The sequence below is a fragment of the Plutella xylostella genome, chromosome 28 (assembly GCF_932276165.1).
Source record: "Plutella xylostella chromosome 28, ilPluXylo3.1, whole genome shotgun sequence".
NCBI classification, from domain to species: Eukaryota; Metazoa; Arthropoda; class Insecta; order Lepidoptera; family Plutellidae; genus Plutella; species Plutella xylostella.
In genome coordinates, this window is record NC_064008.1 from 6690167 (window position 1) to 6702435 (window position 12269).

General features: G+C 36.6%; 3 protein-coding genes across 3 annotated transcripts in view; 1 reads left to right on the forward strand and 2 right to left on the reverse strand.

Moving 5' to 3' along the window:
• Positions 1-820: 820 nt before the first annotated feature.
• On the forward strand, positions 821-2453 carry LOC125488519 (serine protease inhibitor 77Ba-like). The gene has a single exon (XM_011561872.3). The coding sequence runs from the start codon at positions 1050-1052 to the stop codon at positions 2241-2243; it is 1194 nt and encodes a 397-aa protein (XP_011560174.3). The 5' UTR covers positions 821-1049; the 3' UTR covers positions 2244-2453.
• A 2357-nt stretch (positions 2454-4810) lies between these two features.
• On the reverse strand, positions 4811-6729 carry LOC105390551 (leukocyte elastase inhibitor-like). The gene has a single exon (XM_038111309.2). It carries the CDS (start codon positions 6421-6423, stop codon positions 5185-5187), a length of 1239 nt encoding a protein of 412 aa, XP_037967237.2. The 5' UTR covers positions 6424-6729; the 3' UTR covers positions 4811-5184.
• Positions 6730-6908: 179 nt separating this feature from the next.
• The window catches only part of LOC105390574 (ATP-dependent RNA helicase DHX30), a 30487-nt gene continuing 25126 nt past the window's right edge, over positions 6909-12269 (reverse strand). The window contains exons 20-22 of the mRNA XM_048631189.1: positions 8661-8862; positions 8318-8388; positions 6909-8016 (exon numbers count right to left, since the gene is read on the reverse strand). Of these exons, the coding sequence (XP_048487146.1) occupies positions 7779-8016; positions 8318-8388; positions 8661-8862 (511 nt within the window). The 3' untranslated portion in view covers positions 6909-7778. The remainder of the gene's footprint in view (positions 8017-8317; positions 8389-8660; positions 8863-12269) is intronic.

Below are 12269 nucleotides of genomic sequence, written 5' to 3' on the forward strand. Positions count from 1 at the left end.
GCCGGCGCCGTCCTGTCCTCAGCAACCGCTCTGGCCTCCGTCCAGCTCAGGCCTTGCGCTCGCAGCTCGCCGTCCACTGTGCGCCGCCATGTGTGCACAGGGCGACCGCATCTCCGATGGCCTCCTAGCGGTTTCCACTCGAAAGCGATGCTTGCCATGTTATCGGCTCCCCTTCTTATAGTGTGACCGATCCATCTCCATTTTCGCAATGCGATTACTTGCTCTATGGGCGACTGTTTGCACACTTTCCACAGGTCAGCGTTCCGGATTGTGTTCGGCCAGAAGATGCGGAGGATCGACCTCAGGGATTTGTTGACGAACACTTGTATTTGGTTCATCAATCCCTTAGTCACTCTCCACGTTTCACAACCGAACAGCATAACCGACTTCACCACGGAGTTGAAGAGGGAGATTTTCACGCGACCCTTGAGTACGTTGGAGTCCCACACCGATCTTAATTGTGCGAAGGCAGTTATGAACCTACGTACTAGTAGGTATATCAGTTGATAAGTAAACATGTTTTCATAGGTGAAATAGCTAGGTAAGTATAATAATTACTTTTAAGCTATAAACAGGTGGTGTAAAACGTAGTAATATGGAAATATTCACGTCATTGTTTACAAAAATAAAACAAAGTTCCTATTTAACTTTAAGTAGGTAACTAGTTACTTAATTTAATTTTATTCTATTTCTAATCCAGCCACCTAAACTGGACTTTCGTGGAGCGTCCTATGTCAGATTACAAGTAGTGCATATTGCATTAATTATGTGTAGGTCCTACTTACGTCAAAGTTTCACAAGATACATAAAAGTAGTTACTAATGAAGCCGACTGTACTCCATTGTACAACCTACTTAGACAAGTGATTACTGATTAGTTCATTACCCAGCACATCCCACTCCATACTCCGGTCACGCTTCAAAAACCCGTTCTTAGAGCATCTCGCACGACGCACCACCTACCTTGACATTTACATTACACCTGCCCATTAATACATCAGTAGCCAGCCAGCCACGGTCGAGGACACATGTCCAGTGCACCGCATCGAAATGATCACCATTGTTTACATTCTCGGCTTCCTGGTCGCCGTCGGCCGATGTGACATCGACTACAGTGATAGACCCAGGAACTTCAGCATAGAGCTAGTGCACTTCACCGCGCAGCAAACGGGGGGACATGTGGTGGTTTCTCCTTTCGGAATTTGGACGCTCATGAATGGGATCGCGTTGGGCGCGACCGGTGGCACGTATGAAGAGATTCGGCGGGCGTTCTTCTTGCCCCGGAATGAAAGGAAGATGATTATTGGCTACGGGAACCTGACTAAGATCGTCCTGAATCCTACGACGCCTGAAGTGACTTTGACGAGTAAAAACTTCATGTTTTTGGACCGGTACTTCCAGATTAACGATGAATTCCTCAGCGTCATCCAAACTGACTTCCAAGCGACTGTATCCAGGCTCGATTTCAACGATCCGAAGGAAGCTGCCAAAACTGCAAACGGCTACATCCAGAATTCCGGTGCTAGAGTATCCAATGTTTTGACGTCTGAAGATTTCGCCGAATCAAGAATGATATTGACCAACGTGATATCGTTTAAAGGGCTGTGGGGGCTACCTTTCAACAAGACTGACACGATTGAGGAGAAGTTCTACAACGAGAGGCGGGAGCCGATTGGTCGAGTGAACATGATGTACCAGAGAGGCAAGTTTCCCTACGGATTCTTTAAGGAGCTTAATGGGCATGTATTGGAGTTGCCTTATGGTAGCGACGGCAAATACTCCATGCTAATACTCCTTCCATTCGGTGGGAACACAACTACAGACATGTACATGAGATTAGAGACCATAAGTCTGAAAGACATCTTCAGGATTCTGCAAGAGGACGCGGAAAACTACGGGGTAGAAGATGTAGACGTCAGAATCCCGAGGTTCAAAGTGAGCAGTAACATCGTGATGAATAAACCGTTGAACGATATGGGAGTCTACAAGGTTTTCGACCCGTTGAAGTCCAGTTTTGAGCGAGTAACAAAGGAGCCCCTATTCGTTTCGGCCATCGTGCATAAAGCCGAGATAGAGGTGACAGAATCGGGGACAGTGGCGGCGGCGTCGTCCACAGCTGATTTCGCCGACAGAATATCAACGCCAAGTTTCGCTGGAAATAGGCCGTTCATATACTTTGTGATGGAGAAATCGACGACCACTATGATTTTCGGTGGAATTTATTCTAAACCTGCCGTGTACTGAGTTAGCCTTTTGACTGTGTTTATGTGCATATATGTGAGCTATATGTGTGTGTGTTTGAGGAAAACAGTGTGGCACGTCTGATGCTGGTACTTAATGTATGTTGGCTTGACGTGGGGCCATTAGTTGTTAGACGTAAATATGCCTACCTACTAATTATACCTAGATGATTTAAGTATTATTATATTATACTTGTACGTGTTTTTATACAATTGAAGTTTGATGTTTTATTGCATTTCCAGAAGACTTAATAGGTTTTAATTAATAGAAACCAACATAAATAGATTTTATACGTGGGTTCCATTCCATAGGTAAGTGTGGGTAATTATAATAAACATTAGAAAAGAGCATCATATTGTTCTGAATCTATAGATAAGAATCATTAGTGACATAGGTACGTATATAATTAACTAAACGCCTAAGGTGTCAAAGTGATTATCATTAGGAGCAGTGTTGTGGGTTACTTTGGCAAGACAATAATGTTTGGCATTGGCAATATTTTTTAGGAAACATTTCATATGAAATCTAAATTGTGTTTTCAATTCTTACGTTAGTTTCCTTTACTTTAATAAAGTTTTTATTTATAGATAGGTACCTAGGTGGTACACGCCGACACAGAAAGTTGGCATAACTACTTACCTAGTTTAGATAATAAATCATAGTAGGTGTTAGATATAGGTAGGTACTTACCTAGCTAAAATTTAATTATGAATTAGGTGTATCGTTCTCAGGTGAATATATGTAAAAATACTTTACGTATTCTTAGACGTTATGCAAAAAATAATGTAAACAAGATATAACCCGACCAAATTAAAAAGGAATGATAATTGCTATTTCTAAAATAAACATTGAAATTAAAGCCTCTGATTTAATGCCACCTAGCGATTCATCTTGGAACTACATTGTGAGCGCAAGTGTACTTAACTTAATTAGACTAAAAAATGCTGATACGCTTTCATGATCAGTCATCATCAGTCTAATAGCGAAATCTTATTTAGGCAATTTAAGCAAACCTATAAGATAACAAGGGGCCCTCTCTGCCTAGTGCAGGTTTTTCCTAACCAATGAAGCACTGTAATTGTCAACAATTTCGCAAAATTTTCATGTCGCTGAGCTAGTGCAGCGCGAGTACCGCTAGGTGGCGACTCTGCCGCGCCATACAATGCGTTTACTTAACTCAAACGCTGCCTGTAAAAACAAACTCGCACTCAACATTCTGGTCTATGTCTAGCAATGGATGATCATATCTATAGGCTATTGCTTTAAGTATTGTGCTGATACGTAAGTCAGTAAAAAGACATCTAGGTACATAATATAATTAGGTACTTACAAGCTTACCTGAGTCATGTAACTCAACTGCAGACGTGATGACTTTCTCTCACACATATTGAATTTAAATACTGTTGTGGGGTTTTTCGATATTAGGTAACTTCGTTGTAGATGTAGATGGAACTTACCTCATATGACATCACATACTTACAAACAACTATAGTGATTACTAATTACCTGCAAAATTGCAATCATATTATGAACAAGAAAGAACCTGAAAACCAAAACAGTCGATGACCAGCTGTTTAAAAGCCAAACGAAAATGCTCCTTATCATTCAGAAATCTACTTTGCATTGTCCGCGACCTTACCCAGTCGATTATAAGCTTTAACTTTTTGCTTTATGGCTGATTACTGCTTGCAGTCGAGTTGCAAAGTTCAAAGTGGTTTTCCCAATGATGTGACTTCATCGCCCTTCTATATGTTTTATTTACGGTCGTATTTGTATGATAAGGAAGTGGGTTTTCCCGCGGTTTCAACGCTAATACCGATTTGAGACATGAAACCAGTTTTGCAAATCAACTTACCTACCATGTTTAAGATAAATTAATAATATCTAATTACATGTTTTGAAAAAAAAAACTATGCTAGATGCTAACTTTAGTGGGATAGGTACTTTAAAAATTCTACTAATGTAAAAAATAAAAATATTTTAACTTCATTTTATTTACAGGCCTATTTTAAAAATCATATAATTATGCTGTAAGAAAAAGAATGGGAATTCTTTAAAATCTTTATTAGAATCTCGTCTTCAAAAATCAATAAAAATATATATTTAACTTAACAGCTATTATTTCTCAGACATACACAATATACTCGTACCTAATATTGGTTAAATCTATTCATCACAACACAATGCTAATAATGATAATCTCCTCAAAAAATATTCAAATTTTATAGAAGTTATTGAACCGGTTGAAACCGGTAAGAACCGACACAATTAAAAATGTATCATGTCTACCGACGGAATTGATTCAGGGCACTAGTTATTATTCTGTGCTCTGGGTTCAAAAACACTACTTTTATTACTATATACATAATTAATATATTAATATCAACCAGAAATAATGCATTTGTTATTGATAATATTTATTGGCCTATTATGTCATGGACATCAAACTTATTTATAGTTAAATGATATGTAGGTGATAGGGTGATAGGCAAGTGATAGGTCACCAAGAAACTGAAATGACTAACAAAAAGGTCTTCAATTTGCAAATATAATAATAATATATAATAGTCTGTAATTTGAGTAAGTATGTCCATAGGAACGGAATAAAGTAATAGTATACGTAGATAATTATTTAATACGGAATTCATAAGATCACAAAATAGGTAACCGTTTGAGTATAACTACAGTCAACACTCAGTCTCAGACTAAAAAAATACTAGAAAAAATATTTTCAAAATTTGCAACATAGTCAAGTGATGCTTTATTTATATGTAGTGAGGTGACATAGTAACATTTCTACTTAGTAACTCATTTATATTTAAATGTATAAACGTACCATCTATAGATAGATATAAGCATCAATAAGACTGCGACTGTAGTAATGGCACTGATTACGTTATGTTTACATTGCTTTATCGACCTTGTCACATAGATATCACGCGGATTAATAAAGAGATGGTTGTCTGTATACTCCTCCAAAAACAATTGAGTTCGTGACTTTTTCGATAATCATATACAAAAATGGACGGTTAGCTTCAAATCTTATTATACCGATTCTGTTCGCGAATTCTATGGCAGTGACTGCCGAGGCAGTGGTTCCTTCTTCATTCACTTCAATTTCAGCTTTATGTATCACTTTTGATACATAAACTGGCACTCGAGAAACTTTCGGCAAACGGGCTTTAGCAGGGTTAAACATGTCATAGATACCCATGTGATTCAGCGCCGAATTCAACACCAAATCAGACTCAATCTTGAAGCGAGGAATGAAACAGTCCACTTCATCATCACTGTATTCTGACTGCGATATTCTCAGTTCTTGGAAAACTTTATCCAGAGGTACTGTGGCGAACTTTAGGAACATATTTTCTAGAGAGACATTCGGATTTGGCAGCATTATCAACATAGACAGTCGGTTTTCTTTCCCGTACGGCAATTCGATGACTCTGGCTTCTAGCTCTCTGATATTAGCGAACGGGTAAGTGTATCTATTGTACATCATGTTAACGGTACCGATTGTTTTGCCGTTGCTGTCAAAGAAAGGTCTTGGGGCCGTCTGAGTTGCATTGAAAGGTGAGGTCCACTGCCCTTTGAAGTATAACGCACTGATCAACAACATTTGGGCTTGTTCAAAGTCAGCGCTATCAACAAGTTTAGGTATTCTGCCGCGAGTTATGTCTGATACACGTTTGTTAATCGTATTCGCTGTTCCCACTTTGTCTTGGAAGTCCAATGCATTCACTTGGGTCTCGTAGTAACGAAGAGCCACATCTCTGAAGTCTCTTTCCATCAGATTTTTCACGTCTACGAATATTGTATTTATATTTTGTAGTTCTACAGTAGAGCCGTTGACTTTCAGCCAGCGTGCGATCTTGCCAAACTCGTCCTTTTTGATCGGGCTCCTGATTGCATCTTTGATTTGCTTAGACGTTCTTCCATCCGCCCCCTCGTTTGTCACGGCTAAAGCAATCCACATGGTTAGTGGGGATATCACAAGGTTTTTGTTGGCCATTAGACTGGAGACCGCTGTATGATACAGAATCTCCACGGAGAAATTCCCTATGCTCTGTGATAGGCCTTCATGAAGCTCCAGCGAATAAGGTGGAGTAGTAGTCTCCACTGGTTGTTGTCCAAAGCTTGAGCACACACATAATAAGGTCACTAGGCTTATTAACCGCCACATTTTGTTACTTTTCACTTCACGGCACTGCACTAATTATTAAACTTTTAGATATTTTTCTTCAGCATGGAGGATATTTTAATTTAAAACTGTTTTGCAAACAAGCGCGCCAGTTGTGCGATCATTGTCGACTCGGCTCCGTCCGCTAGACAAGGAAAACGTAACCTGTTTGGTTGCTGACTCGTTTTAATGACGGCGACATAACTTGTTTTATCTTATGTTGTGTTTACCTACTCGCTTGTGAAAAAACACGATTATAATGACCGCGGGTCAAGAGAACCAAATCAGTTGGACGCGAAATAAAAATAAGCACCAAGTAATAATAGTCGCGCGGTAGCGCTATAACTTGATACAATAACGTTTCGTTTTAAGAGATAACCTTATGCCGTGTATGTTTTTGTGCATTATTTTTTACTTATAATCAAGGAGTTAATTTTAAAGTTAGACATAGGCTATTGTCAACATTTTTTGTTAAGTATTAGTGTGATATAAGTTGGTATTCATAGAAAAAGGTACTTCAAGTTGAGAAATCCGTAGAACGAAACGTTTGCATTTGACATTTGCTTTGTTTTGACGTAACAGTGACACTTGCTGCGCCTGCGCAAAACAAATGCCAAAATTGTATGTTAAAACGTTAAAAATATACAACGCCATCTATTATTTACGAGGCCACATATGTTATCGCCGCCGGGTGTATAACGTTTTAACTATTAGGATCTTTTAAATCTGTTAAACTATTATATTTAGGAGGAATCAAAATAATAAACTGTTTTGTGCAATAATTTATAAACTATTTAATACAACTCGCATAACCATTCAACTTCTTTGATCTTAATTGATTTTATCACAGTATTGCACTGAATATTACTTACTAACATCATAGACTTTAGTCTATGCTTAGATTTAAATTGTAGACTAGTTTCTACCTACACTCGAACACCGAATTTGTATATCAAGCCCACGATAGTAAAATAACCCAAAAAGTTAAAAATCACACATAAAGCCTAGCTTGAGCCCCAGCAACTTTTTACACACTTGGACATTGTCATTATTGTATTCAATCGACATACATAAACCCACAAAAATATTATATCAAACAAGAATTTTACCTACAATTTGGTTAAGTTATGTTTGGGTAACTTTTCGTGTCAGTGAGTGTACATTAGATAAAATATGTAAAGAACTTTTTCATCCGTGTATGCAAACAATCAGACGTTTTATCCTTATTACTATTTATTAGTACATATAAGTTATAAATACATAAATATCTACAAACACAAGAGTAACTGTTCCATCCGACATTTATGTAGTTATTTAGTTTATAACGGTAATAACTACGAAAAAAATAAAATTTTAACTTATCTTATGTCTTCCAAATCATCATCATTGGTATTTTCATCATGAATATAATTTGAGACACCATTCTGCTCATTTTCTGCCTCAACCAATACTCTTCCGATGGCTTTTACTAATTTTAGTCGGAACTTAGATACTAGGGTTAGTAATTCTTCATCTAAACCTCTCGTGTCTCTGTCGAAGTAATATTGAAATGTGCTCCATATCATTTCTCTGGCTTTTAGTAGGAGGTCGGCTTGCCTGAAATAAAATGAAGTGTTACAAAAAATAGATTAAGTACCTACCTACTTATCTACTTGTTGTTACACTTTCTTGAATCTATCTTAATGACACACGTATGTGGCTAAAACATATTGATTGAGTCATGTTGAACAATATAAAATTAAAAGATCTCTTTCAGAACATAGCGTCAAATAGAACATATGGAACTTATTCAGAACATAGTAAATGTCAGACACACATAAAGCTTTAGGTACGTTACACATTACACCTTTAATTTTTGGTATGATTTAAAAGTTATTGCTATGGATTATGTACTTACTCTGAAGGCATTTCTATGTTTAATCGATGTCGCGGCAAACGTACAACGCTCATATCGTGCGATCCTTGTATCTTGAAAGAGAAAATATATGATTATATAGAAGTTTATTTAGGTTAGCAGATACTTACGTTAAAGTTCACCCTATAATGTATGTTTATAACTATATTTTTCAGTAGTCATAATAATAGTCAAGAATAAAATAAATTATGTAACAAATAAAATTGTTAATGCCACTGTCTAATACAAACATTAAAACGCATCACAATTATTCCCTAGATAACTTTTATCTAACCATTGAAAAATCTGCTCTAAAACTACTAAAAGCGAAAAGAAAAACCCCTACCTCATCACAAGTAACCGTCCCTTTACAGAACAACACTGCCATATGTGTAGTAACCAGAGAAGTATCGTTCAAAACCACCGCCCGGCGTTCCGTAGAATGTCTACCCTCGAAGTAACAGAGTAAGTCGGGTTTTGCACCGGACCGCGACTTGACTATGTTCTTGTTTACACTGTTGGAGGATATGTGGGCTCGGTCGCCGGTGCTGAAAGAAAAATTGGGGTGAAATTAATGTAATTATTCATGATTTTATTTTATTTTATTTTTATTTATTTTATTCAGGAAACAAACAGTCACTTACTAATAATTTAACAAACATTTTTGTAAATAGACCTGGAGTTCCATAAAAAGATACACTAATATTACATTAATTCACACTAGGTACATAGCTACGTTTACACTTAAAGAATAATAATACAGTTTAGTTTAGTTTAAGGTTAACAATAAATTTAGTAAATATAGGTAGCTATATTATAATAATATATAGGTATTATGTTTAACGAAACTTATCACATTTTTTTAAATCTTTCTAAAACTTCTTTTTTGTATTGGCTTAAGGATAAATCAAAAATGTCAACATCAGTGAGGTGCTTGTTGTAACTATCTGCAGTTCGTCTAAAAAAAGTATTTTTTGCATAATTAGTGCTGCAACAGCTTGAAAAAAAGATAAATTTTGTACGAGAAGCGATTCGTGGTACTTTAAATTCTACTTTGTTTAGTAATGGAATTGAATCTACATGGTTGTTTATTAATTTATATAAGAAAATTGAATCTAAGTAAGATCGTCTGATTTCAAGGGAAATTATATTGTGTCGCTCAGCTGAGATTTTGTAGTCTTGAAACCAGTTACCTAATCGGTAGTCTAATGATTTTAAAAATTTGTTTTGTATTTTTTCTAATCTATCAATGTGAATCCTGTACTGGGGATTCCATACCACGCTGGCAAACTCCAAAATGCTTCTGACGTATGAGTTATACAGCGTTATAAGTGTAGAAGCACGATTGAACGGTTTTGATACTCTAAGAATAAATCCAAGACTCCTATATGCTCTTAGAACAATGTTGTCAATGTGAATATTAAAATGTAATTTAGAATCGAGAGTCACGCCGAGATCCCTTATTTGGTTAACTCGTTTTAATATTCTGTCAGAAAAATGATAATCGTACAATATAGGATTATGTTTACGTGAAAAGGTGATTGAATAACATTTGTCGGGATTTAAATGTAAATGGTTTTGATTACAGTAGTCTAGAAAAGAGTCGAGATCAGATTGTAATTGGTTGCAGTCTTCTAATGAAAGTATAGCTTTATAAATTTTAGTATCATCTGCATACAAAAGATGAAGTGAGTTGTGCAAAAAGTTATCAATATCATTTATAAATAAACTGAATAGGAATGGGCCCAAGTGGGATCCCTGCGGGACTCCCGATTCAATGGTAAGAGTCCTGGAAATATATCCTTTCAACGATACCGCTTGGCTCCTATTGCTAATATAAGACGATATCCACCGAAACAGATTTCCGTGTATACCGATCTTTAATAATTTTTTAAGAAGAATTTTATGATTTATTTTATCGAAAGCTTTAGAAAAATCGGTATACACGGCATCCACCTGGCAACCAGCATCGAGAGCATTAAGGATAAAATCTGTATAAGTAATTAAATTAGTATTTACGCTTCGGCCTCGAAAGAATCCGTGCTGGTTTGGTGAGATATGTGGTGATATGGTTTTTATTAATTCGTGTGACACAATTTTTTCAAATATTTTACCAATAAGGCACAACTTTGAAATGGGACGATACTCTTTAACGTTATGTTTATCACCCCCCTTTGGTATAGGCGTTACTATAGCTCTTTTCCAAATCAATGGAAAAGAACCTTCTGCAATTGATTTTATAAAAATAGTTTTTATAGGGGAAGCCAACTCATCAGCACATTTATATAACACAATTGGATGCACTGAGTCATGACCAGGACCTTTACTTAGATCAACAGACTTTAAATGTTTTCGAACGAGCTCTGTACTTATATTTACTGAAGATATTTCTATGGGACAATCTGTTGGAATTTCATTCAGTTCGTCAACATGACCACTGTTATCTGGTTCAAAAACTGAATGAAAATAATCGTTGAAAAAGTTACATATAGTTTCTCCGTCAGACGAAGATATATGGTTATAATGCATTTCATCTGGGATGTCATTTATGGGGAATTTAGATTTTACGAAGTTCCAAAACAGTTTAGGGTTTTTATTTATGTTTTCTTCAGCAAATTCTACGTATGATTTATAGCAAAGTTTTTCCATTTTTTTTTCTCTATTTCTTAACATTTTAAAAGTATCATAATCCAAAGGATTTTTATATAATTTCCATCTTGTATGAAATTTTCGTTTTTCTTTAATGACTTTAATGAGAGGCCCTGAGTACCACCTAGGATAGAAGTTACTTGAAGAGTTTACCTTCTTCACAGGAATATATTTTTGGAAGGCTGCATTAAGCACCGAGTAAAAATATGAGACAGCTTGATCCACGTTCATGCTAGACAGACTATTCAAGTTAATGGATTTAATTTTTTTCCGCCAGGTGGCGTCTTAATGTAAACATTGAAATTTTAGTAGCTCCGTATTTTAAATTAAATAATAATGGTTAAAGTGAATTTCAAGTGGTAAAGTGTAGTGATTAACAAACCTAAACATGAAATTCATCCCTGAAAGTGTTATCACAGTGATCCTGTAAGTAATTTCTGTAAAATCCAGTGATAATAATTATGAGAATAATTCCGGCCAAAATTATTAAAATACTAATGTGATGCTTAAAATATAGACTTATAAATGTAAACAGTGCCCTTTTACAAAAGTTTAATACAAAATTAACTAATATTATTACTTAAATTAGCAGTTTTAAAAGTTCGCACAAAAAATCGTTAAAACAAATTCAAATTTAGACGCCAAAATTTCAAAATGTTCGACTACAGAGCCATCTATTTCAATAACTTGTAACTACTAGCTTGACGCTCGATAAAACAAAAGTTACAAAGAGTGAATGAAGCCAGTCACTTAGTAATTGCAGAATTGGCCACTAGAGGGCGATACTAGTACAATAAATATTTATTTGGAAAAAATGATTACTTCAGAAGGAAAAAACTTTGGAAAGCCAACCATTGCCTCACTGGAAAATAAGGTAGACACCCTGATTGAAATAGTCAAAGAGCTAAAGGAAGAAATATTAGCTCTCAAGACCAACAATACTGATGCAGAAGTTGGACAGAAAACATCAACCACTCTGAACGCAGTGACCCTCTCGCCAAATTCTAAAAAATCTCCACTCCAAAATACAATAACAACTATTACTAACCAGCGTGAAGAACGTAGAACCAGACGCGCACAATATGCTCCTATTCCTATTACTGATATACCTGGGAAAAAAGTTCAAAAAAGGGCCCCTAAGAAAGAAACTGAAGTAGCGCCTTCCGCTCCCGCTGCTGCGTCTGCGGCGGCGCCCCCCGCTCCAGCTCCCGCTGCTGCGTCTGCGGCGGCGCCCCCCGCTCCAGCTCCCGCTGCTGCGTCTGCGGCGGCGCCCCCCGCTCCAGCTCCCGCTGCTGCGTCTGCGGCG